This window comes from Mauremys reevesii, linkage group 4 (genome assembly GCF_016161935.1).
Source record: "Mauremys reevesii isolate NIE-2019 linkage group 4, ASM1616193v1, whole genome shotgun sequence".
Lineage (NCBI taxonomy): Eukaryota > Metazoa > Chordata > Testudines > Geoemydidae > Mauremys > Mauremys reevesii.
The window spans coordinates 125349350-125376359 of record NC_052626.1 but is presented as its reverse complement, the minus strand read 5'-3'; the positions used below and the strand labels follow the sequence as shown (position 1 = coordinate 125376359).

Here is a 27010-nt window from a genome sequence, read left to right as displayed (position 1 = left end):
GGGCCTCCTTGTTCCCCTTTCTGAAGACAGGTTCTGTGTCTGCCCTTCTCCAGTCCTTTGGGACCTCAGCCCTCCTAAAGGTTCAGCGATTGCTTTGCCTAGCTCCATCTAGGGTGAATATCATGAGGCTCTGCCAACTTGAATACATCTAACTGACCTCAATTGTCTTTTACCTGTTCTCTCCCTAGTCTAGCCTGTATTCCTGCCCCCTTGTTGTTAATATTGTGTTAAGCATCTATTGTCCCAATTTGTTTCTCTCAGGTCCTGCTCCCCTGGACTACATCCAAGGAGGTACATGAGCGGCTGAGGGCAGTGGGAAGGATCAGGTGGCTTATGGAACTCATGGGGTCTCAGCGCAAATTCCAGGTGAGCAGCCTGTGACCCTGGCCACCTCCTAACTACACTGAGCAGCCTCGTGGTGCAGCACGCCCTGGCATGGAAAACGCAGGCCTAGAATAGTGACTTAGCAAGATCCTCAGTAGGAGTCCAATCTAACGAGCCCTGATGTCGATGGGTCTGTCCTCTGACTCCAGTGGGATTTGGGTCGAGTCCCATCATTCTGTCTCCAAGGACTCTCCCCGCTGTTCCCCTAGCACCAAAGTCTGCTCCGAAGGGTCAGTGCATTTACACAGGATTGCCCTGAGAGCAGCCTGTGAACCCAGGTATCTGTTCACCCCCTTTGTCAGACGCCTGTGGGATGCTTTGGCATCAGCTCCTGCCAGGCTGCCAGATGAACGCCCCTTGCTCTGCATGCTCAGGGCCATTGAGCTGCTCCAGCTGCTCCATCCCCACTGTGGAAGGGCTTCCCCTCTGGCAGCTGGAGGGGGTCGCTCGGATGATGTGGCCCCAGAGGCTGGGGCAGCAGAACAGAAGGAGGGAGGTGGGAGGGGACACAGTGAAAGGGATGGGCGGGGCCAAAGGCGCCAGAGAACTGGGGAGTGGGAGTGGGGAGGCTGTGCAGACCCCGGGAGAGGAGGGCAAGGGGCTTGGTGCCAGGTGGGGAAGAGCAGGGAGCCAGTGCAGGGGCTGCAGGAGGGGGAGACGAGAGGACAAGGCCGCAGGAGAGAGCCGGCAGGAGAGAGCAGGCAGGCTGGGGATGGCGCGGAAAGGGAGGGCTCTGGGGAGCTCCAGGATGGAGTGAGAGAGGCAGGATGCAGAGCAGAGGAGTCCAAGGTGACCCCAAGCTCCTGGGCCTGAGGTCAAAGAAGGGAGGGGGATGGCAGAAGGGGCTGGGATTAGGAACTTGCCCTTGAGATGGAGACTGGACGTTAGTTCATTCGTTACCTGGGTCCCCACTCGGGGGTAACGTTTGCTGACTTTGCTGCCCAGATTTCTCCATCCCTGCTGAGCTTTCCTCAGCCCCTGGTGATGGGCCCCACAGCTCCTCCTGCTCTCATTGTCTCCAGTCTCTCTGCGGTGGCCTCTGCCTCCCCCTGTTCTAACCCATTGCTAGGGCAATGCCAGGAGGACTCGCTGCGCTAGGTCTGCAGGGGCGAGTGACTCCCTTTGCTCCCTCTCTCCGTCAGGAAGTGGAGGAGTTCAGAGTCCTGGGCCAGCTGGTGGGGTGTCTCACCCTGTGCTGTGCGGAGCAGGAGCAGGAGATCTGCCAATCGGCTGTGGAGGGACTTCACCACCTCTACTCCTTCATGCTGCAGCTAAAATGTAAGAGCACTGGAGACCCTTGTCCTTCCTAAATACACTGACATGGGGTTTCCAACATGAAAAACATATTTATTGAACACTTCCACCTTTTCTGCAACCTTTTAAACAGTCTCCATCTAGTAATGAGCCTACACCACTGCTACGATTTCTTTTGTTCCTAATACACTTTTTTTAAAGAAATCCTCCTTATTATCCTTAGTCCTGCAAGCCATGGAGTTTACCCTGATGTTTACCCTCTATCCATATTCTACTCTTCATAACTCACATAAGAATGGACATACTGAGTCAGACCAATGTTTCATCTAGCCCAGTATTGTGTCTTCAGATAGTGGCCAGTGCCTCATGTTTCAGAGGGAATGAACTGAACAGGGAAATTCTGAGTGATCCATCCCCTGACATGCAGTCCCAGCTTCTGGTAGTCAGAGGTTTAGGGACATGCAGAGTATGGGGTTACATGCCCTGATTATCTTGAACCCAATTATACTTTTAGCCTTCACAACATCCCACGGCAACAATTTCCACAGGTTGCCTGTGCATTGTGTGCACAGATACCTTCTTTTGTTTCTTTTTAACTTGCTGCCTCTTCATTTCATAAAGTGACCCCTAGTTCTCCTGTTATGTGCAAGAGTAAATAACACTTCCCTAATAACTTTCTTCATACCAGTCATGATTTTATAGACCTCTATCATATCCCCCCTTAGTCATCTCTTGTCTAAACGAAATAGTCCCAGGTCTCTACTACGGACCTATATTGTTATAACTATATTGCTCAGGGGTGTGAGCAATACAATCTCATACAGAGGCCGATTTAAACGCTAGGTTACATACCACAGCACTGCACATAAGTCTGTCTGGATGTCTCGTGATAGCTGCAACCTTTGCACCAGGCAGGCAATTTACCATGCCGTTCTCCCAGTCATCACAAACCCAACTGTTTATATGTCTATTGATTGAATCCCCCATTACTATTTCCTGGCTTCTCTTTGTAAGTGGGATTCCCGCCTTAGGAGGGGTAGCCTCAGTGTGAGAGGACATCATGACTTCATCTGGAAGGTGGGTCCCAACTATGGGATCGTCTCCTCTGCCCCAGCTCGATGTTCTCCTTCCCGAAACTTTCACACTCCTCAGAAGCACAGAGGCTGTCAGACTGGGGGTGGGACTACTCTACTGCATCCCTAAAAGTCTCCTCTATGTACCTCACTGTCTCCCTTGGCTCCACCAGTTCAGCCCCTCTGGTCTCCTGGTCTCCGAGGGCCAGTAGCTCCTTGGGCCAAATGCCCACATATGCTACCTGCCCACAGGGCTGGTAATCGTACATGCTGCATTCAGTGCAATCAACTGGAGAGCCCCATGCTGCTGCTGCCCTTCTGCCTGGTTTATTTTTACTCTTCCAGGGGGTTTAGTTTGTTTAGTTTGGGGGAGGGATGGGGGAACAGGTTATTGGCCTGAGTTTACAGTATGTTTGTTAGATGTACTTGTCTCTCACACACCCTCTCTAAACTTCCTTGCAAAACTCCCGTTTGCTAACCGAAGGTCTGATTTATATTGCCTGTTGTCTGTTTCCCCTCCCTGGGTCAGCCAAAATTTCGGAGAAGCTTGGTGCAGCGTATTGGCAGCCCCTCAACGACAGTCAAGTTGAGACAGCCTTCTGGGTCACCAACACCAGCAATATCACATTGGTAACTACAGTCAGTGCTTCCTGGGATTGTTGTGCCCAGAGTTATCAGGAGTCAGAAATTAACACCCTAGGAGTCAGGGGGAAGGGACAGACCCAGGATGTGACTAACCCCATCCAGCTGGGACAGAGACCTGCCTATGGCCCACTCCACCTCATAGAATAATAGACCTCAGGAAATTATCTAGTCCAACCCCTTACTCAAAGCAGGACCAACCCAACTAAATCATCCCAGCCAGAGCTTTGTCAAGCCTGACCTTAAAAACCTCTAAGGATGGAGATTCCACCACCTTCCTAGGTAACCCATTCCAGTGCTTCACCACCCTCCTAGTGAAATAGTGTTTCCTAATATCCAACCTAAACCCCCCCCACTGCAACTTGAGACCATTGCTCCTTGTTCTCTCATCAGCCACCACTGAGAACAGCCGAGCTCCATCCTTTTTGGAACCCCGCTGCAGGTAGTGAAGGCTGCTATCAAGTCATGTGCCCCAGCCCCCGCATCATTTTCATTGCCCTCTGCTGGACTCTCTCTGATTTGTCCATATCCTTTCTCTTGTGCGGGGCCCAAAACTGGACGCAATACTCCATGTGTGACCTCACCAGTGCCGAATAGAGGGGAATAATCACTTCCCTCCATCTGCAGGCAGTGCTTCTACTAATGCAGCCCAATATGCCTCCCTACATGACACATCCCAAGATGCACTGGGGCTCATCCAAACCTGATCCCAGCTCCTTGTCAGGTTTGCTGGGAGCTTCCTCAGAGATTAATGCAATAAAAGGCATCATTGCATCTGCGCATGAGCGCCAGTCCCTGCTGAGCACTAGAGAGTGTATCCGTGCTGCGCAGTATTGTGCCCCCGTGCACTGCCACGCTGGCCTCTGCCATGCATGACAGCTTCTGATTGCTGGCTGGGTACTGTGCTGCCCAGGTGCAGTAAGCCAGGCCTGTCCCGGAAGAGTGGGGTTTGCCTGCACTCCTGCCCGGGCCAGTCCTGCCTGCTAGGCCACTGACCGGATCCGCGCTGGGCAGCAAAAGGGGTTTCACTGGCAGTTTGTTTCAGATTTTTGGGAAGTACTTTGACCCGTCTGAAGGCATGGACTTTCTCCTCACTGCTATCAACGGCATGAGAGACTCCAGCGTCCATGACGCAGTGACGGCCAGGAACATGCTGCATACGATCCTGGAGGTTCCCGGCCTCAGCTTGGGGAGGGTAAGAGCTGCAGTGAGAACACCATGCTGGGGGAGCCCATCCGTGGGAGACTCTGTCTCTGGATGCTAGGCATTCTTGGGGGGCAGTTCTCTGGCCTGTGAAATGCAGGGGGTCAGTGTAGGTCAGGGGTCAGCAACCTTTCAGAAGTGGTGTGCCAAGTCTTCATTTATTCACTCTAATTTAAGGTTTCACGTGTCAGTAATACATTTTAATGTTTGTAGAAAATCTCTTTCTATAAGTCTACAATAAATAACTAAATATTGTTGTATATAAAGTAAATAAATTTTTTAAAATTTTTAAGAAGCTTCATTTAAAATGAAATTAAAATGCAGATCTCCCTGGACCAGTGGCCAGGCCCCGGCAGTGTGAGTGCCACTGAAAATCAGCTTGCGTGCCACCTTCAGCACACGTGCCATAGGTTGCCTACCCCTGGTCTAGGTGATCACCATGGCCGCTTGTGGCCTTGCAGTCTATGAATCGATAGGCTGGGAACTAGTGCTGTGTTCTAGGCCTGGGGCTGGTGAAGAGGTTCTGGGAGGGCAGATGGCTCTCAGGTGCAGCAGGTCCTTGGCTCCCCAGATCAATAGCCATGTGAGGAAGCCAAGGCCCCCACCTCCCCATTTCCCTTCCAGGTGTCAGAGGCTGTGAGGAGCATTCATAACCACCTGGACTCCATCAGCGAGCCACTTGCCCGGCAGGAGCTGCGCAGGGCCCTTCTCCTGCTGGGCTACCGGTTCAGCGAGGAGGTGGTCAGAACCCTGCTGGGCTGCTCACTGTCATGTGACAGGTACGGGGCTGCGGCTACCACCACTTGCACTCTGGGTCCCCCGGACTGGTCCCGCTGCCAGAGACAGGGGAGTGCAGAACCCTCCAGAGATCTCCTGCTCCCTGCAGAGCTGCTGCTTCTCCTGGAGGGTTTTGCAGGCTGGCTTGCCCTGGACACAGGCCAATCTGCAAAACCCTGTACGGCATCCCTCGGCCTCTCCTGTGGCTGACACTCAGACCTGGCCCCATGTAGCCTGCACCAGCCAACGGGGTCCTTGCAGGAGCAGGAGGGCAACAAAGGGCTGGCCGGTGAGGGGAGACCCAGCAGGCGTGCCAGTGCCGAGGGGTGCAGGAGGCTGGCAGGGCTCTGATCGGGTGCCACTGGCTCTCTCCCTTTGCAGTGTTGCTGCGGAGATGTGGAAGATGCTGACATCCCAGCCCAAGACCACAAGAAAGATCCTTGGGGAGCTGGTCAGCAGGCTGCAGGAGCCGGCTCGGCGACGGCATCAGCTCTCTGAGAGACCGGCTGGCTTCCCCCTCTTGGCCGTAAGTACCAGCCCCTGCAGCAAGGGAAGGAGTGCCGTGTGTCCCCATCATGGCCTGAGGGGGTCTCTCAGTCTCCCACGGGGTATAGTCATTGGGCCAAAGAGAGAGAGAGTGTGACTTTAGCCAGTGCTATATTCGAGCCGGAACACGCCGAAACGCTCTCCTGGTGCTATTCAGCAGCACTCATAGAATCACAGGGTGAGAAGGGATCGCAAAGTCAGCTCGTCCAGCCCCCTGCAACAATGCAGGACTTCTTGTTTCTAACCCACCCTGGACAGATGGCTCCAGCCTCCTTCTGAAAACCTCCAGCGAAAGAGTTTCCACAAGCTCCCTAGGCATCTTTCCCATCGTCCTACTCTTCTTACAGTTAGGAAGTTTTTCCTGAGGCTTAATCTATATCTGCTGTGCTGTAGTTTGACCCCATCGCCTCTTGTCCTGCCCTCTGTGGCAAGAGAGAACAACTTTTCTCTATCTTTTTTTATGGCAGCCTTCCACGTATCTGAAGACCATTATCTAGTCCCCCCTTAATCTCCTCCTTTCCAAACAAAACATAGCCAGTTCCTTCAGCCTTTTTTTCTTATGGCTTGTGTTCCATCCCTCTGATCACCTTTGTCACTCACCTCTGGATCCTTTCCAGTTTCTCCACATCCTTTCTAGACATTGGTGACCAAAACTGGACACCGTACTCCAGCTGAGGCCTAACCAGCACTGAGTAGAGTGGTACTATCGCCTCCCATGACTTGCATGCTATACCCAGGGGCGGCTCTAGTAATTTCGCCGCCCCAAGCAGGGCGGCACGCCACGGGGGGTGCTCTGGCGGTCGCTGGTCCGCGGTTCCAGTGGACCTGCTGCAGACGTGCCTGCGGAGGGTCCGCTGGTCCCGCAGCTCCAGTGGAGCATCCGCAGCCATGCCTGCGGGAGGTCCACCGGAGCCGCGGGACCAGCGGACCCTCCGCAGGCACTCCTGTGGGAGGTCCGCCGGAGCCACCTGCTGCCCTCCCGGCGACAGGCAGAGCGCCCCCTGCGGCTCTCATTGCCGCCCTAAGCGCGCGCTTGGCACGCTGGCGTCTGGAGCCGGCCCTGGCTATACCTCTGTTAATGCAACTTAAAATTGCATTTGCTTTTTTTGCAACAGCATCGCATTGCTGACTCATGCTGAGGTTGTGATCCACCACAGCTCCCAGATCCTTCTCAGCTGGTTATCCTCCATTCTGTATCTGTGCATTTGCTTTTTCTTCTCTAAATGTAGCACCTCACATTTGTCTGTGGTGAATTTCATTTTGTTATCTATAGCCCTGTGACGCTGTAGGGAGAGGGATGGATTGACCTGGAAATGGTGTTTAGTTTTACTGGGACTGTCTGCATGGGGGATGGGAGAGCAGGGGATGACTTTAGGTGAGGGTCAGTACCTGAGGCTGTAACCTGAGCCAGAAAGGGGGGTGGGATGAGTCGATACTGCGTACTAAGGTTATTCCCTGTTTACACTGGTGCCCCAGCGCAGCAGCAGCAGTGCAACACTCTTTATTCCTCTCGAGGAGGTGGAGTACAAGCAGCGCTGTAGCCAGGGAGATACAGCGCTGTATATGCCTTGCCAGTGTGGACGGGGAGTGAGTTACAGCGCTGTTGGTGGCTTTATTGTGCTGTAACTCTCAAGTGTAGCCAAGGCCTAAATCCACGTTCACACTCAGGGCTAGTCTACACTTACCATCTGGGTCGACGCGGTGAGTTTGACTTCTCGGAGTTCGAACTATCGCGTCTGATCTAGATGCGATAGTTTGAACTCCGGAAGCACCGCGGTCAACTCCGGTACTCCACCACTGCAAACGGCGGTGGTGGAGTCGACGGGGGAGCCGCGGAGTTCGACCCCGCCGCGTCTGGACGGGTGAGTAGTTCGAATTAGGGTACTTCGAATTCAGCTACGCTATTCACGTAGCTGAATTTGCGTACCCTAATTCGAACCCCCTTTGTAGTGTAGACCAGGCTTCAGCCATGCTGCATGAAATCACACGCGTGGAGCTGAGCAGTGGTTTCAGCTCAGCTGGCACTTCTGACCAGTATAATCAAGAGAGTCATGCTAGGCATTGACAATTCCTGTCAGTGACAGACCAGATTGGTTACACAGCTGCCCTACCTCCTTTTCACTTTATCTAAGGCCTTGGCCACACTTGAGAATTACAGCGCAATAAAGCCACCAACAGCGCTGTAACTCACTCCCCGTCCACACTGGCAAGGCACATACAGCGCTGTATCTCCGTGGCTACAGCGCTGCTTGTACTCCACCTCCCCGAGAGGAATAAAGAGTATTGTGCTGCTGCTGCTGCGCTGGGGCACCAGTGTAAACAGGGAATAATCTTAGTATGCAGTGACTGATCTCCGGAAGCTTCCCATAACCCTTTTAAGTGAAGGTTCCGCTCTTTGTTTTGTTGTAAACTCTGGGCTCCGGGAGCTGCTTATCAAAAAAACAAACACAGCTCCTGTTTGCTGTAAATGAGCAGAGGCAGAGGGCTCCCTTTGGAAGGCCCACAGCTAGTGTTTGCTTGAATAGAGGGGGAGGGAGGAGGGTCCGTTTCGGTGAGCGGGTGCTTATCTGCTCTGTGAGGAAAAAACAAAGAGGTGCTGTTCACTTTCAGTGAGTCAGAGAGGGCTAGGGGAGGGGGTTGGAACTTGCAAGGCAGCTGCTGACACAGTGTTGGCTCCAAAAATCCACTCTCTCTCTCCCCCACGCTCCCTGTCACACTCCACCCCCCCTTTTGAAAAGCACGTTGCAGCCACTTGGAACGCTGGGATAGCTGACCATAATGCACTGCTCCCAATGCCGCTGCAGATGCTGCAAATGTGGCCACAACAGCGCGCTGGCAACTGTCAGTGTGGACAGACTGCAGTGCTTTCCCTACTCAGCTGTACGAAGACAGCTTTAACTCCCAGTGCTGTACAGCTGCAAGTGTAGCCATACCCTCAGCCACATGACTATGATTGTGAATGGAAATGTAGCAAGGGGCTTATTCCGCATACGTCATCACTCATGTTTAGCAAGTTACATGGCCCTTCATTTTCCATGTGGCATCCTCTCAGCTGTGCCAGAAGTTGGCTCAGACATCCTTGTTCTCCCTCTGATTCACAGACACAGAAAATACAATATGGAGAAAGACGCTTTGTGGAAATACTTGTAAAAATTAGATCAATGCATTACAGCAGGCCTTTGCTACTCCAGCCCGTTATGCCTTGATGTATTTTGTGTTACTTGTGTAGCCTACTAGCTACATTTAAAATAAACTTTTATTATTTCAGCCTGATACAGTAATGTCTGTAGTGCAGCAGCATGATTTATTTTCTATTTTCATTAGCCTATAGGCTAAAGTACATAAGAACATAAGAACATAAGAAAGGCCGTACCGGGTCAGACCAAAGGTCCATCTAGCCCAGTATCTGTCTACCAACAGTGGCCAATGCCAGGTGCCCCTGAGGGAGTGAACCTAACAGGCAATGATCAAGTGATCTCTCTCCTGCCATCCATCTCCATCCTCTGACGAACAGAGGCTAGGGACACCATTCTTACCCATTCTGGCTAATAGCCATTTATGGACTTAGCCACCATGAATTTATCCAGTCCCCTTTTAAACATTGTTATAGTCCTAGCCTTCACAACCTCCTCAGGTAAGGAGTTCCACAAGTTGACTGTGCGCTGCGTGAAGAAGAACTTCCTTTTATTTGTTTTAAACCTGCTGCCTATTAATTTCATTTGGTGACCCCTAGTTCTTGTATTATGGGAATAAGTAAATAACTTTTCCTTATCCACTTTCTCAACATCACTCATGATTTTATATACCTCTATCATGTCCCCCCTTAGTCTCCTCTTTTCCAAACTGAAGAGTCCTAGCCTCTTTAATCTTTCCTCATATGGGACTCTCTCTAAACCCCTAATCATTTTAGTTGCTCTTTTCTGAACCTTTTCTAGTGCTAGAATATCTTTTTTGAGGTGAGGAGACCACATCTGTACACAGTATTCGAGATGTGGGCGTACCATGGATTTATATAAGGGCAATAATATATTCTCAGTCTTATTCTCTATCCCCTTTTTAAGATTTCTAACATCCTGTTTGCTTTTTTGACCGCCTCTGCACACTGCGTGGACATCTTCAGAGAACTATCCACGATAACTCCAAGATCTTTTTCCTGACTCGTTGTAGCTAAATTAGCCCCCATCATGTTGTATGTATAGTTGGGGTTATTTTTTCCAATGTGCATTACTTTACATTTATCCACATTAAATTTCATTTGCCATTTTGTTGCCCAATCACTTAGTTTTGTGAGATCTTTTTGAAGTTCTTCACAATCTGCTTTGGTCTTAACTATCTTGAGTAGTTTAGTGTCATCTGCAAACTTTGCCACCTCACTGTTTACCCCTTTCTCCAGATCATTTATGAATAAATTGAATAGGATTGGTCCTAGGACTGACCCTTGGGGAACACCACTAGTTACCCCTCTCCATTCTGAGAATTTACCATTAATTCCTACCCTTTGTTCCCTGTCCTTTAACCAGTTCTCAATCCATGAAAGGACCTTCCCTTTTATCCCATGACAGCTTAATTTACATAAGAGCCTTTGGTGAGGACCTTGTCAAAGGCTTTCTGGAAATCTAAGTACACTATGTCTACCGGATCCCCTTGTCCACATGTTTGTTGACCTCTTCAAAGAACTCTAATAGATTAGTAAGACACGATTTCCCTTTACAGAAACCATGTTGACTATTGCTCAAGAGTTTATGTTTTTCTATGTGTCTGACAATTTTATTCTTTACTATTGTTTCAACTAATTTGCCCGGTACCGACGTTAGACTTACCGGTCTGTAATTGCCAGGATCACCCCTAGAGCCCTTTTTAAATATTGGCGTTACATTAGCTAACTTCCAGTCATTGGGTACGAAGCCGATTTAAAGGACAGGTTACAAACCTTGGTTAATAGTTCCGCAACTTCACATTTGAGTTCTTTCAGAACTCTTGGGTGAATGCCATCTGGTCCTGGTGACTTGTTAATGTTGAGTTTATCAATTAACTCCAAAACCTCCTCTAGTGACACTTCAATCTGTGACAGTTCCTCAGATTTGTCACCTACAAAAGCCAGCTCAGGTTTGGGAATCTCCCTAACATCCTCAGCCGTGAAGACTGAAGCAAAGAATCCATTTAGTTTCTCCGCAATGACTTTATCATCTTTAAGCGCTCCTTTTGTATTTTCATCGTCAAGGGGCCCCACTGGTTGTTTAGCAGGCTTCCTGCTTCTGATGTACTTAAAAAACATTTTGTTATTACCTTTGGAGTTTTTGGCTAGCCGTTCTTCAAACTCCTCTTTGGCTTTTCTTATTACACTCTTGCACTTAAGTTGGCAGTGTTTGTGCTCCTTTCTATTTGCCTCACTGGGATTTGACTTCCACTTTTTAAAGGAAGTCTTTTTATCTCTCACTGCTTCTTTTACATGGTTGTTAAGCCACGGTGGCTCTTTTTTAGTTCTTTTACTGTTTTTCTTAATTTGGGGTATACATTGAAGTTGGGCCTCCATTATGGTGTCTTTAAAAAGGGCCCATGCAACTTGCAGGGATTTCACTTTAGTCACTGTACCTTGTAACTTTTGTCTAACTAACCCCCTCATTTTTGTATAGTTCCCCCTTTTGAAATTAAAGGCCACAGTGTTGGGCAGTTGAGATGTTCTTCCCACCACAGGGATGTTGAATGCTATTGTATTATGGTCACTATTTCCACGCGGTCCTGCTATAGTTACCTCTTGGACCAGCTCCTGCGCTCCACTCAGGATTAAATCTAGAGTCGCCTCTCCCCTTGTGGGTTCCCGTACCAGCTGCTCCATGAAGCAGTCATTTAAAGTATCGAGAAATTTTATCTCTGCATTTCGTCCTGAAGTGAAATGTTCCCAGTCAATATGGGGATAATTGAAATCCCCCACTATTATTGGGTTCTTAATTTTGATAGCCTCTCTAATTTCCCTTAGCATTTCATCATCACTATTACTGTCCTGGTCAGGTGGTCGATAATAGATCCCTACTGTTATATTTTTACTAGAGCATGAAATTTCTATCCATAGAGACTCTATGGAACCTGTGGATTCGCCTAAGATTTTTACTTCATTTGAATCTACACTTTCTTTAACATATAGTGCCACTCCTCCCCCTGCACGGCCTGTTCTGTCCTTCCGATATATTTTGTACCCTGGAATGATTGTGTCCCATTGATTGGTCTCAGTCCACCAGGTTTCTGTGATGCCTATTATATCTATATCCTCCTTTATCACAAGGCACTCTAGTTCACCCATCTTATTATTTAGACTTCTGGCATTTGTGTACAAGCACTTTAAAAACTTGTCCCTGTTTATTAGCCTGCCTTTTTCTGATGTGCCAGATTCTTTTTTATGTGATTGTTTATCATCTGATCCGGCCCTTACATTATACTTCTCATTCCTCTGCTCCTGACTATAACCTGGAGATTCTCTATCATCAGACTCTCCATAAAAGAAGTCTGTGTCCGATCCACACGCTCCTCTGCAGCAGTCGGCTTTCCCCATCTCCTAGTTTAAAAACTGCTCTACAACCTTTTTAATGTTTAGTGCCAGCAGTCTGGTTCCACTTTGGTTTAGGTGGAGCCCATCTCTCCTGTATAGGCTCCTCCCATCCCAGAAGTTTCCCAGTTCCTAATGAACGTGAACCCCTCCTCTCTACACCATCGTCTCATCCACGCATTGAGACTCTGCAGCTCTGCCTGCCTACCTGGCCCTGCGCGTGGAACTGGGAGCATTTCTGAAAATGCCACCATAGAGGTCCTGGATTTCAGTCTCTTCCCTAGCAGCCTAAATTTGGCTTCCAGGACATCTCTCCTACCCTTCCCTATGTCATTGGTACCTACATGTACCACGACCACCGGCTCCTCCCCGGCACTACACATAAGTCTATCTAGATGCCTCGAGAGATCCGCAACCTTCGCACCAGGCAGGCAAGTCACCATACGGTTCTCCCGGTCATCACAGACCCAGCTATCTACATTTCTAATAATCGAATCTCCCATTACTAACACCTGCCTTTTCCTAGAAACTGGAGTTCCTCCCGGAGAGGCAACCTCAGTGCGAGAGGCAACCCCAGAACCATCTGGAAGGAGGGTCCCAACTATGGGAAGGTTTCCCTCTGCTCCCATTGACTGCTCTACTTCCCTGGGCCCTTCTTCCTCCTCAACAGCACAGGAGCTGTCTAAGCGGAGGTGGGACAATTCTACAGTGTCCCGGAAGGCCTCATCAACATACCTCTCTGCCTCCCTCAGCTCCTCCAGTTCCGCCACCCTGGCCTCCAAAGTCCGTACATGGTCTCTGAGGGTCAGGAGCTCCTTGCACCGACCGCACACATACGCCACCCGCCCACAGGGCAGGTAATCATACATGCGACAGTCAGTGCAATAAACTGGATAGCCCCCACTCTGCTGCTGGGCTTCTGCCTGCATTGTCTCCTAGTTAGTGAAAGGGTGGTTTAAAGGAAGAGGTTTTGAATGTAGTTTGGTTTATAGGTTTTAGGGGGGGGCCACGGGGAAGGGGTTAGGGCTGGCGAGGGGCTCCCACTCCCTTCCCACTCCCCTTCTAAACTCCCTTGCGAAACTCCCTGTTAGCAGCCCCTGGTCGCTTGTGCGCGGCTTTATAAAGCCCTGGCCTGGCCTGAGTGAATGCCCCGCCCACTGATTAAGGCTCAGCCAATTACCAGAGGCTTCGAGCTTTCAAACCTGCCTCCAACTGCCAGCCAGAGCACACGGTCCCTCAAACAACCAAACAAACAAACAGACTGACAAACACAAGCTCAGCACACAGCAAGTAACCCCCAAACACAAACAAACACACACTACAGACAGTCACTTACCCCACAGATGCTGTATTAGCTCCTCCTTCACCTGGAGAACTCCCTTGCGAAACTCCCTGTTAGCAGCCCCTGTTCGCAAAGCTCCCTGGTCGCTTGTGCACGGCTTTATAAAGCCCTGGCCTGGCCTGAGTGAATGCCCCGCCCACTGATTAAGGCTCAGCCAATTACCAGAGGCTTCGAGCTTTCAAACCTGCCTCCAACTGCCAGCCAGAGCACACGGTCCCTCAAACAACCAAACAGAAAGAAAAAAGTAAAAAGAAAACTTGCTACGCATTCATTGGGTTTTTACCACTGTACTGTACACTACTGTCTAGAGTTATATCTTTTACATATTCTATTGTAGACACAGTAATGGCATTTCTATTGTATTCTATTGCATACACAGTAATGGCATTTCAGCACAATGATTTCAACATTTAAAATAAATTGAATAGCTACTATGGGGGGGGATGTACAATTAAAAAAAAATCCAATACCTTGTTATTTTGGACAGCTGGCCTGTCTCCAGTCATGCCTGGTTTAGCCAAGGATTACTGTACCAGAAATTCAGTAGACAAATAAAATGTGAATTTCTATAATTCATATTGAAGAAAATCAGTATTTTAGTGGCATTCCAGGACCTTCATATTTTCGACTACACCACTGTCTCTAGCCCAGTGGTTAGGGTACCCAACTGGGAGACCTGGGGTCAAAACTCTGCTCCAATGACTATTTAAGTGTTCCCAAGTAGAGATAGATACCAAATTCCCTTTAGGGGTGGGGCTTAGGCCACATCCCTCTCCTCCGCATTTCCTATTGGTTGGTTTAGGCAGCTCCTCACTCTTAGCTTCATAGAGTTCAAGGCCAGAAGGGACCTCTGCGATCATCTAGTCAGATCCCCTGCCTGACACAAGCCAGAGAACTGCCCCCAGATCATTCCTAGAGCAGGTCTTTGAAGAAAAACATCCCATCGTGGTTCAAAAACAGTCAGTGATGGAGAATCTATCACCACCCTGGGTAAATTCTTCCAATGATTAATTACTCTCACTGTGACGTTTATGCCTTATTTCCAGTCTGAATGTCTACCTTCAACTTCCAGCCACTGGATCATGTTAGACCTTTCTCTGCAAGACTGAAAAGCCAATTACTAAATATTTGTTTCCCAGGGAGATACCTATAGACAGTAATCAAGTCACCCCTCAACCCTCTCTTTGTTAAGATGAATAGATCGAGCTTCTTGAGTCTCTCACTATATCTCTCACCAGAGGTCCTGATTTTTATAGGGACAGTCCTGATTTTAGGGTCTTTTCCTTATATAGGCTCCTATTACCCCCAACCCCTGTCCTGTCTGGTCACCCTATCACTATAAGACATGGTTTCTAGTCCTTTAATCATTCTTATGGCTCTTCTCTGAACCCTCTGCAATTCATCAACATTCTTTTTGCATTGAGGCACCGGAACTGGACCCAGGATCCCAGCAGTTGTCACACCAGTGCCAAATACTCCCACTGTAGATTCTTCTGTTTATTTATCCCAGGATCACATGAGCTGATTATCCACCAGGACTCCCAAGTCCTTTACAGAGTCTCTGCTTCCCAGGATAGAGTCCCTCATCCTGTTCCTAGATGTATTCATTTACAATGAGCCATATTAAAACACATACTGTTTGATTGCTCCCCAGTTTACCAAGTGATTCAGATCGCTCTGTATCAGTGACTTATCCTCTTCATTATTTACCACTCACCCAATTCTTGTGTCATCTGCAAACTTTATCAGTGATGATTTGATGTTTTCTTCCAGGTCATTGATGAAAATGTTAAATCACGTAGGGCCAAGACCTGATCCCTGCAAGGACCATCCTGGAAACACACCTGTGCAATGCTGATTCCCAGTTTACAATTACATTTTGAGACCTATCAGCCACTTTATAATCCAATTCATGTGTGCCACGTTACTTTTGTAACTTCTAGGTTTCTGATCAAACTGGAGTGCAGTGCCAACTCAAGCGCCTTACAGAAGTCTACATACATTATGTCAATACCATTTCCTTTATCTACCAAACTTGTAATCTCATCGAAAAATTGTTGATTTGCATTAAATAAATTATCCTCTTTAATTCTTTATTAATTGAATCTTATATCAGCTGCTCCATTATCTTGCCTGGGATCGATGTCAGGCTGACAGGCCTGAAATTACCCAGGCCATCCCTTTCACCCGCTTTAACAATTGGCCCAACTGACTCTCTCTCTGGAGCGTATACGGAGCCTGGGCACTTAACCCAGGGCTGTGAGTCCACTGGGCAGCAGGGCACATGAAGCTAGGCATGGCCACGCTGGGCCGAAGTCCCTTGTGTGGTTCTAGCCAAGGTCTCACAGGCTAGGAATTGAACCCAGCGTCCCAGGCCTTAGCCCCCAGCCCACCCCACCCCACCCCTCTAGGTGCCCTGGGGGAGCGTGGGAAGGACAAAATCCCTGCAGCGATGTCTGTCTCCTGTTCTTAGTTGCAGGCCACAAGAGCCCTGTATGTGATCCTGCAGGAGCAGGCCTGCAGGCAGGAGGTGAAGGAGCTCTTCCCTCAGCTCTACGTCGTGCTGCTCTTCCATGTCACCCACACAGTGCAGTACACTGCTTCGCAGGAGAGGGAGCATAACAAGAAGGACACGGCCGCACCCCTCAGCCCCATCAGGTACCGCCAGCCCGACACCCAGCCTGGGTTCTGCAGCGTCGCCCGCAGGCACGCAGCAGGGCCTGGCCTGGGCTCACTCAGTAACAAGAGGCTCGCTCTGCACACAGGTTCACGGTGAAGGCCATGGAAGCTTTGCTTCTATGCACTGGCTACAAGGAGCAGGTCACCTTCATGATGAAGCAGGGCGGCTGGGACCTGCTCATGAGCTCTGACACGCACCACAATGGTGTCTGCCTGCTTGCCCGGTGAGTGCTGCCCAGAACCGATCACAGTAACAGCTCCCCTCCCTGGCCCAGGACACGGCCACATTGCCTTCCCTGCTGGGTGAGACGCGGCTCCCAATCGCCTGCATGGAACAGGCTGCAGCCTCTGTGCTGTTGGCCAAGGGGTCAGTCGGCTACTTCTCCACCCTGCGCTGCCTGGCGTAAACCGCTTCCTGCGTGGCTCTGGCAGGCGTGGCTGGGCAAAGACAGCCTCCGCCATGTCTTTCCGCAGCGTTGGTGTAGCCCTGTCAGGCCCAGCACATGAGAGAGACAAGGTGGGGGAGGGAATGTCTTTGGTTGGCCCAGTGACTGTGGGTGAGAGAGAAGCTAACACAGAAAGCTCCAGCGCTTGTCTTGGGTGAATCTAAGATATTCTCTCACCCACCCTTCTGTCTCTCATCACCCAATATCTGGGCACATGAGGAAGACCACCGACCCCACCGACACCCTTCTTTGTCTGCAGTTCTCTTGCAGCCACAGCACTACGTGCTCAGAGCTGGCCTCATGGAAGGGCTCCCTGTCGAGTGATTAAGGGTTTGGGTCTCTAGCACATAAGCCGATGGGCATTTTAAGCCAGCAGGAACTAGTCCGTGCCAGCTGCGCGTGACTAGTCGCCCGGGATCCCCTGTCCTGTGGCACTGGTCTGGTTAGATTCGTAAATGGAGGACCAGTCCTTGCCTACCTTGATGATGTGGTGTTTGTGTTTCCTATGCCAGGGCCATGGTTTCGCTCAATTTCCAGGAGCGAAACTGGATTTTCCACCATCTCATGGCCATCCTCAACGATCGGGACGATAGGCGGTACGTCCCGGCCGTGGCGCTCTTCATTCAGGTGAGCCTCACCAGCGCGTGAGGGTCGTGAGAAGAGCCCCGGCCCAGCGGTGACTGGGGCATGGGGCTGACCTATGGCCAGGGACAGCAGATTTGTAGAAATTTTGCTGGTGCTCAGCAGAACCTGCCCCTCCAAACTCTGCCCCCCTAAACTCTGCCCCCAACCTGCCTAAGTCTCTGGGAGGGAGTTTGGGTGGGGGAGGGGGCCTGGGGTGCAGGCTCTGGGATGGGTCAGAGGGTGGGAGTGCAGGAGAGGGTGGGGATGCAGGCTCTGGGAGGGAGTTTGGGGACAGGAGGGGGTGGGGAGGGAGGGGGTGCAGGCTCTGGAAAGGAGTTTGGGGGCCAGAGTGGGGTGCGGGAAAGGGGTGGGGTGGCAGGCTCTGGGAGGAGTTGGGAGAGTGCGGCGCTTATCTGGGGCTCCTAGGCAGGGTGGGCCAGGGGCCCTCCATGTGCTGCTACCCCGAGGCACTGCCCCCACAGCTTCCTACTGGCTGCAGGGGCGCGCCCACCCCACCCAGGGGCCACAGGGAGGGGCCGGCAGCCATGGGAGCAAGCAGGCAGGAGGCCGCTCAGCTCTGCTGCACTGCCAGTGGTGGTGGGGGCCCCAGGCTGTTTTAAATGGCCTGGGAGACGTGGGGGGAAAGGTGGGGCTGAGGCCCATGGTGCCCAGGCACCATGGGCCAATGGAACTTGCCGCTCATGCCTATGGCCAGGAGAGGGGTGGCCCTGAAGGCCCTGGGGGTGGGTGGGTGAGCAGGGGCAGGGAAAGCTCCTACAACCTTAGGGGTGGAGTCACTCAGTCTGGGCATTGTTACCTGCCCCAGCTGGTGTCACGGGGCTGGAGCAAGGCCCAGGGTCAGGTGTCTCTTGTTCCCCAAGGCTCAGTTCCATAGAATGGTCCCTTGTGTGACCTTGGCCCTCGAGCCCCCTCTGACATCCGTGTGCCATGCGCAGGCCGGGCAGCCACCTGCCCATTCATGGCCAGTTCACCTGCCCCCTACAGACCGAGCGCCTCTTTGGAGCACAAGGCTGCAGACCCCCCGCCTCACACCACTGCTCCGTGTGCAGCTGAGCCTTAGTGAGGGAGCAGGGCAGGCCTTGATCTCAGCTGGAGCCTCGAGGGGCCGTCGCGCTAGCAGCGTTTCAGTGGGGCCCACACGGTGACCAATCGCGATGCCCTGCATGCAGCCCATGCTGGGCCTTGGCCAGTGGAGCTAAGGGCCCAATGGCAGAGATGAGGCGCGAGAGGCCACCCCCGTTCTCTAGCTTGATTTGCTGTTGGTGTGTTAGCTCCTCCAGTGCCCTGACCTTGGCAACGAGCTGGAAGACGCCATCGTGGAGGAGATGAGCAGGCAGCTGAGAGACCCCCAGACCGTGGTGCGCTGGTTGGCGCTCAAAGGCCTCCTCAATCTGGCCCTTCTCCCAGAGAAGGTGAGAGGGGAGGAGGGCTGGGGGATAAACCCAGAACCGCAGGGAGCTGCTGCAGGGCTGGGGTCATTGAAACCTTCCCGGGGGTATGGCCCTGGCCTGGAGTCAGGAGCCCTGGCTTCTATTCCTGGCTCTGCCACTGACCTGCGGGGTGCCCTTGGGCAAGCCCCTGCCTGGCCTTTGTCTGTTGTTCTGCAGGGCAGGGCCTGGCTCCTGCAGGGTGCGTCTCTAGGTGTGTGGAGCGTCTGGCACAGCTGGGCCTGATTGTGTCTGGGGTCTCTGTGATCCAAAGAACCCTAGCACTAGAGTAGCAGCAGAGCTGCAGACTCTAGACCCCCAGGGAATGCTGGCGACCCCAGTGATCAGGGACGCTTGGATAGAGCCATTTCACTACAATTAGGAACCATTTTTTCCTACAAATCCCCTTTTAAAGCCTCATAGGTTTTAACTGTTGACGTCACGGCTCTGTCCCGCAGCACTCGCTCCTCTGAAGAGCTCTGGAAGGGCCTTTTGCTGCTAAGATCTCATAACAAGTTTGATACCCACAATATAGTGAAGGCAGAGAAAGTCCTTGGGGCTTAAATACACAGATCTGACAGCCTGGTAAAGAGGAGACAATCTGAAGGCAACTCTCGTTAATGATAATTTACTTCGCCTGAGAATAGGGGGTCAGTCCGGTTTATTAAACCCGGACTATGACTAGATCAGACATGGAGAGGGCGTGACTGTAATTCTCTTTGTTATACACCATTCCCATCGTTCCATGCACTTCAGCCTGGTTTTCACTTGCTTGTGGTTCATTTTCCTTTCTGGAACCGGTTAGCCTGTATATGACCTATTTTTTCCCTGATGCCGGTTGAGATTTTGTGGGGCTGTCTTTGAAAGGTTGAAAAACCAAATACAGAAATGACTGAATCTGGCTTTTAGTAACAGACTAACCCTAGAACTAGTGTGCAAAATCGACTCCCTCCCCTAGGCTGGGCTGTAAGGACCAGGATTCAGGAGAACCCAGGTTCGGTTCCTGGCTCTGCCAGACTCCCTAAGTGACTGTGGGCGAGTCACGTAACCTCTCTGTGCCTGAGTTCCATGTCTGTACAATGGGGATAGAAATCCTTCCTTCGTGTGTCTAGCCTGTAAGCTCTAGGGCAGGGACCGTCTCTTACTGTGCCTGGAAAGCCCCCAGCACAAGCCCTTATTGCAGACAGGCCCTCGAGGTGCTATTCGAACAATAATACACTTGATTTATTTGGGGTCAACGTGTTGTGTAGAGAACTTCCCACGGATGATATCTGCTAATAGAAACCATCCCCTGAGATCTGGGGTACAAGGAAGCAGCTGCTTATGTTGCAGGTTGCCGGACCCACTGCCCGTGATCTTAGCTGGCTGTGCAAAGGCATTGAGGCTGTAATATGTCTCTGGAGGCAGGGGCGCTGGAAGACTTTTTATAGTGGAGGTGCTGCACCCCCCCCCTTACCCCTGTCCACACACCCCTCCACCACTAGAGCTTTGGTCAGGAGCAGGGCCATGGCTCCAGGAGGCGGGGGCGGGGGGTGGATGGGGCAAGGGGACCAAGGCTGGGGCCATAGCTGGGGGTTGGCTCAGGGCTGGCAGCTGGGACCCTGTGTGTGGGGCCAGGAGCAGAGCCCTGCGTAAAACCTGGGAGTGCTGCAGCACCCCCAGCAACCCTAGCTCCCATGTCTCTGTCTGCAGGGGAGGCAGACATTGTTTTGGAAATGGCTTGTTGGGTCACTGGAGGGTGTTTCGTAAAGCAGCTCCTCCTTTCACACAGGTGGGGAAACTCCAGCGTCTGCTGCCAGATGTCCTGGAGCGACTCCAGGAGGTAGACAGAGACCTCATCCGCAAGGCAATCGCCGTGCTGAAACACCTCCTCGCCGGCATGGACAGGCAGAGCGCCAGCCGCGCGGCTGTGCAAGTGGCTGAGCAACTCCTGCCGTTGTTTGATGATGTAAGGCCTGGCAGCTCACAGGAGATCCCATCAAACTGCGGACATGTGAATGGGGGCTAGGGGGTTGGCTAGCAGGGCCTGTGCTATGGTCCTAGCCAGAAAACGGATTGTCATAAATCATGAGCCCATTCCCACCTTCCTCTCACTCTCCATGAGAGCACATGGCAGAAAGGATGGGAACCCTGGTGTCCCGCAGGCCTACTGACAAGGATGAGGGCAGCCTGGGGACGAGGCTCCCCTTGGGGAAGGACGTGCATTCCTGAGCCTGCATGCAGAGAGGGGGCCTCTGCAGCACAGGGTGCTGCAATGCTCTTGCTGGCTTCCAGGGTGACAAGTGATGGTACCTTGGTGAAAATCTGCCCCTCCTTTCCCTGTCCAGGAATCCTACAGCTGGCCTGTCAGCTCCATAAGGAAATGGCTCTGTCTGTAGGTTCTGCAGCTACCGCCCTTTCCTCTCCCCTTCGTTCTCATGGCAGGGCAGCGTCAAAGGAGGGGAAAGTTCTCCTCAGATCTTTTGTACCCACAAACTAGCCCCCGCCGGCGCATTCACCAGACTGATGTTCAGTCCCACACTGGGTGGCGAGATCCAGCAAGCGGGCAGGAGAAAGGGGCCCATCCGTTACTGCCTTCCAGGGGTAATGCCCCAGTGGGGGCTCCTGGAGGGACTCCCCAGCTCTCATAATGGTAAATCCTACTCTCAGCCCTCCCGAATTCTGCTGGGACCCTGCCGCTCTTTATTTAGTAGTGGCACAGGCCTGGCTAAAGCTGTTCCCAGGGTCTCCTGGATCCCCAGCTGGCCAAAGGGACAGGGCAGCCTGGACCAAGGATGCAGGATCTCGCCCTGGGGCGAGCCCTTTAAACCAAACCCCTCTCAGGCCCGGGGGGAACAGAACAGGTTCTTTATGGGGCAGGGGTTATATCCAAATAGTGTTAATGAACACAACGCCCATTGTTGTCAGAAGTGTGTTGTCAGAGTGCTACCGGTGTGGTGCTCTGCTTTCTCCTTGTTGATATCACTCGGCTGCGTGCGTGTGTTCCCTCTGTGTGCTGCCCCAGCTCTGCAGATAGCTGACACAGCAGACCCAACGAGAACCCCCAATAACCACAGAGTCCAGTAAGATGCAAAGCCACGTCGGCTAGGTTTATTGCGACCTCGGACACAATTGCAGTTCCCTGTAGGTTTCTTAGCCTAATTCAGGGCATACTACGAGAAAGTGCCTCTTGGCAATGGACCCGGCTCAGTGGCGGGACTTTCCACTGCCCCCTCGGCCGGACAAAGGCACCGCCCCAGGGATGCATTCTTATACACAGACACAAACAAGTTACACATCACACCTGACGTATGAGGTACAACCCCTCCACGTAGCACGGTACAACCTTTCTACGTATTTAGGTGCCGCCTTCTACCTTGTACATGTTGGTTCGATCAAAACAACTCTATCCATCATTTTACCCTTTTGCCCCTGTCATTGGGATGGGCCAGCCTGTTCTTTGTTATCTGTGTGGAATGTGCAAGTATGTGAATGTTCAGTACCTTTTAGATACGTATCAGCCCTTTCCTTGCCAGCTTCTGTGAGCAGGGCCTGCCTCTGGCTCACAGCTTAACTTTGCTTTATGTTAGCAAAGTCTTGTTCATTACTTTAGTTCAGGCCTCAGGCCTCATACTGGGCCTTTATCATGGCCTGCACTTACTACACCCATCACCAGGGAAAGGCAAACAGGCCTCAACAACTGGAGGGAAGACGAGAGAGGTGCCAGTTCAACATCTGCCTGTGCCCACTGCAGTGCAGCCCTGATGCCCCTATACCCCTCCCACGTGTTTTGTACAGAGCCTGCCCAGCTGTTCTGAGCTGACCTCTCGCCCCACCCCAAACCGCTGGAGGCTGGGTGGCTTCCAGTCATGGCTTCCAAGGCCCCCTATCTGGGAGCTCCTGCACATTTACCACCCCTTGGCCCTGGTTAAATTCACCCCATGGCCCAAACAAACACCAATGTAGGAATTTGCCCCCCTTGCCTGGCCCCCTTGGCCTGGCTAGAGGGCCGCTGTGGGTCAACACCAGTGTGAGCTGCGCCTGCAAAGCGGGTGGACAAACTACACCCCCCCTTCGCTCTTTGAATCTTTCCTCATCGCTCCCTCTCTGCCGCCCCTGTCCTGGCGCAGCTCCACCCTGAACGTTTCCCCTTGGTTGACAAAGGCGGGTGCTGATGTCAGTGCACCCAGAGCTGGCTGTGAGAGCCCAGTGGCAGTCTCACCCCAGCTTACTGCTCTCCCTGGCCAAGAAGTTACCAGGCCAGCCCCTCAGCTGGTGGAAATCTGCATCTCTATTGCCTTCAATGGCGCTATGCCCATGAGACTCTGGCCCCAGCTGTGGCTGTATGGCTGGAGGTGAGTTACCAATACCCCCTGCAGGGCAGACATCTCTGGCACAGTGTGCGCTCGCCCCGCTGGATGAGAATGACTGTCACAGTGTCTCCTCCCCTCCCTATATCGTCTCTTGCAGGTGTCCAGCAAGCTCCGGGTGCTCTCCATCACCCTTTTAAAAGACCTGCTGGAGCTTGTAAGGGGGCCCAACCGGAGGCAGATGAAGGAGCATGTGCTCCAGAGCCTGGTCCCACTGCTCCTCCTTGTGCATGGTGAGTGTCCCAACGTGTCCCAGGTGAGGCCACGAACTGGAGTCTGCGGCTGAGATAATTACAGAGCGACCAGTAATTTGTTTGGGGGGGGCAACATGTGACACCCCCCTTTAAAGGGTCTGGCCGGTAGAGGGCAGGTGCTCAGTGCTGTGACAATCAGGCACTCAAAATCACTTGAATGTTGAGTCCAGTAGTGCCATGATCATGGTGCCCCACCCAACTGCTGAGTCTTCTCTGCATCCTCTGAGCTCAACACCCCCCTGCAGCCAGGCTGAGAGATTGGGTGGGGCGAGGAGTTGCCTCACCACTCCTACAGCCACTGGCCTCCGCACACTCCCCTGGCTGTGCTGGTGGGAAGAGCACAACCCTGGCCATGGCCCCTACCAGGGCAGAGCAGCATTTCCACCACATTTGTTCGGGAAAAGGGAAGGGTGGGTGACATAGCTCAGACTCCTCACTCCCAGAGCAGGTTCATAGCTGGGCCTCCCAACGGGAGCTAGAGAATGGCTGAGCTCCCTCCTCGGCATTTCCTGGAGGGCAGCAGGGCACCTGAAGTTAGGCGGCGCCTAACAATGCCCAAGCCCCCTTTGTGACTCTCCCCCTCTCTAGGCCTAAGTGCCCATCTGTGCATTGTGGGGGAAGGGGGAGGGTAAATACAGGCAGGGATGAGCTCTCAGATACTGCAGGGATGAGGCAGTCCTAGAAATAGTGAGTGAATGGGGTTCATTGGGACTTCTTGCCTGTGTCTGGAGGCTCCCCCAGCTGTGGAGGGCGGCGGGGATGTTTAGTGAGGGTTGCGGTTGTTCCCACTAGTCCCCTGCCTCCTGCCACCCGGCCTGCTGCCTCCTTGTTGTGGGCCGAGAGGTACAGAGCTGGCTTGGCCTGCCGGGGCTCTCCAGAGTGCCATGGCTCTGACCTCCATTTCCTTCCTTTCAATCTTAGACCTCAAAGGCTTGCAGCAGGACAGCAAGTCCACAGTCTGATGCCTGGCTTCTCAGACCATCTTCATCCTGGAGGCCTTCAAGATCCAGCCTCCAGCCTGCTGCGGCCTATGGACATTTGTCCATAGGATGACCACAATGTGCACTGCGGAGAGCCCGGTCATTGAAGCTGCCCAGCTGCCCTAGCTCTGGGAAAAGCCAGCCTCCCTTCTCTGGGGGCTTTTGGCATCAGACCCCGCCTGGAGCAAGGTGGAACACTTCGTGCCAGACCATGACTTCTTCCCCATTGGCTTCCTGCCCTGTCCAGTCACCAGGTACAGCGCCAAAAATGTACACGACTGGAAATGGGAACGGAGGGTAGAACATAAACCCTACACCAGGTGTGGGAACATGTCAAAAGTACATGTTGAATAAAGCTATTGAGCAGTTAACTAGTCATGTGCTCCCCTCCTCCTGGTACATAGCAATCCCCCCTGTACATAGCAATCCTCTGTTTCAATTTGGTGCTTTCTGATGTATTTTTATGCTTTTATTTATTTTATTTCTTTGATATATTAAATAACTGTATTTACAGTAATACATAGAGGTATAAAAGATTTACACATCTTGTCCTGTAAACAGAACACAGACCGCTCCACTGGATCCCACAACCCATATAGGGAGAAAGCCGTAGCAAGCGTTGACATCTCCAAAATCATCTCAGGGCAAGAAAAGGCACCTGCTGTTTTCAACACTTGTGCAGGCTAGACACAGGGTGAGGGCTAGACTAAGTGATCACGGTTAGTCCTGCTCCATCTCTGCCATCTGGGTTTCCATCTACAGCTGTTCACACTCAAAATGCAGGACAGGGGTAAGGTTAGCCTATCACCAAAAGAACCTTAATGTAAAGCAGTGCTCCTGCCAGATTCCCCATTCGAAGGGTGTGATCATTTCTGCCCTGACATGGACGAGGCCTCGTGTCCTGGTGTTAGGGAGCACTGTGCTCTGTATCCTACATATTCCCCCAGCTTCCAGGCCCCCTGCCAGGCATTAGGGGGTGCTGTGCTCTGTACCCTACACCCCCCATCTCTCAGCCCCCCCTACCAGGTGTTAGAGGACGCTGTGCTCTGTATCCTACGCATCTCCCAGCCCCCCTGCCCAGCGTTAGGGGTTCTGTGCTCTGTACCCTACATTGCCCCATCTCCAGCCCCCCTGCCCAACTTAGGGGGTGCTGCGCTCTGTACCTTACACATCCCCAGCCTCCCTGCTCAGCATTAGGGGTGCTGTGCCCTGTATCCTATGCATCTCCCAGCCTCCTGCCCAGCGTTAGGGGAGCTGTGCTCTGTACTCTACACATCCCCCGTCTCCCAGCCCCTCTGCTCAGCGTTTGGGGGAGCTATGCTCTGTACCCTACACATCCCCCGTCTCCCAGCCCCCGTGCCTGGTGTTAGGCAGTTTCTAGTGTTTGTAAACATACTGGATGTTCCAGAGTCTATCAGCACACGCTGGGTGCAACAGCTGTGGGTATCGACAGGGCCTGATGCTGGAACCTGACCTGAAGGTGGGATTGGCCACTATCCTGGCGGTTAGGACACAGGCAGGTAGTAGAGGGGCTCTGCTTGGGGACCCAATTCTGCCTTTCTGTCCAGCCGCATCCCCTCTAATGACTCACCACAGCACAGGACTTGGGGCACCTGCTGGCAAAGTGGCCTCAATCCCCACCATACAGGCAGGGATCATTCAGCCGGCGATAGCCTTTCTCACGAGCCCCAAGCACCTGTGTGTCATGGCTTCCTGCAGGGGTTCAGGGCTAGCAACTGCCTGGGTGGAGAGAACAGGCCCTGGCTAGGTAGAGGCTCAAACCGGTGAGTGGCAGTTTAGATCCCCAGCGAGCTGTAGGGGTGAAACACGGGCGGGGAACCAACCCCAGCCAGTTCCTATAAACCTTGCCCCTGAGGTCTCAGTAGAAATAGGGATGTTCACCTGGCAGCATGCAGGTGTGAAGGACTGGAGAGGGAGGTGGCGGATGTGCCCTTTTGATGCCCGTGCCTGTGCGCTGGGGCGGGGGGGCGGGCGCAGGCTCCGCTCCGTGGTACTGCTGGCAAACGTCTGCGACTCGCATGCCCTGGGTGCACACGCCCCTACAGTGGAACGTCTACGGGCTCAGCACAGCCTGAAGAACGCCAGCTCCTGTGTAAGGGAAGTCACCAGTTTTTTACAAGAGCTGAAACCGACACTGGATAAGCCAGGAACTCCTGATCGACACTTTCGTCCCTCCAGGAGTCCGACCCATCTAGTGCAGAGAACTGGGGGGGGACAAAGACTGAGCTGAAGCTAGCTTCATGCTCTCCAGGATGCCGGGGCGCCCTCATGCTCTAGCTGAAGGCGGCCTGGGAGTTCCCAGCATTGCCCTCCTGCCGTTTGTCTCTGGGAGCCCTGGCCCTGCAGCCTGGCCTGTCTGTTCTCAGGGGCTGTGTGCTGCCAGGTGCACATGCCCAGCGCGGAGTCCCTTGTTTAATGCCAGGGGACGGTGACTGGGAAGGAAATGT

At 52.4% G+C, this 27010-nt stretch overlaps 1 protein-coding gene across 1 annotated transcript; it reads left to right on the top strand.

Annotated features, from left to right (window-relative positions):
- Nucleotides 1-13: 13 nt before the first annotated feature.
- LOC120404005 (maestro heat-like repeat-containing protein family member 7) lies at nucleotides 14-19432 on the top strand. Its single transcript, XM_039536019.1, has 11 exons — nucleotides 14-366; nucleotides 1527-1662; nucleotides 3241-3341; nucleotides 4399-4548; nucleotides 5181-5335; nucleotides 5715-5859; nucleotides 16236-16420; nucleotides 16528-16665; nucleotides 17400-17514; nucleotides 18804-18890; nucleotides 19418-19432. Exons 1-11 carry the CDS (start codon nucleotides 334-336, stop codon nucleotides 19430-19432), a joined length of 1260 nt encoding a protein of 419 aa, XP_039391953.1. The 5' UTR covers nucleotides 14-333.
- The last annotated feature ends 7578 nt before the right edge of the window (nucleotides 19433-27010 follow it).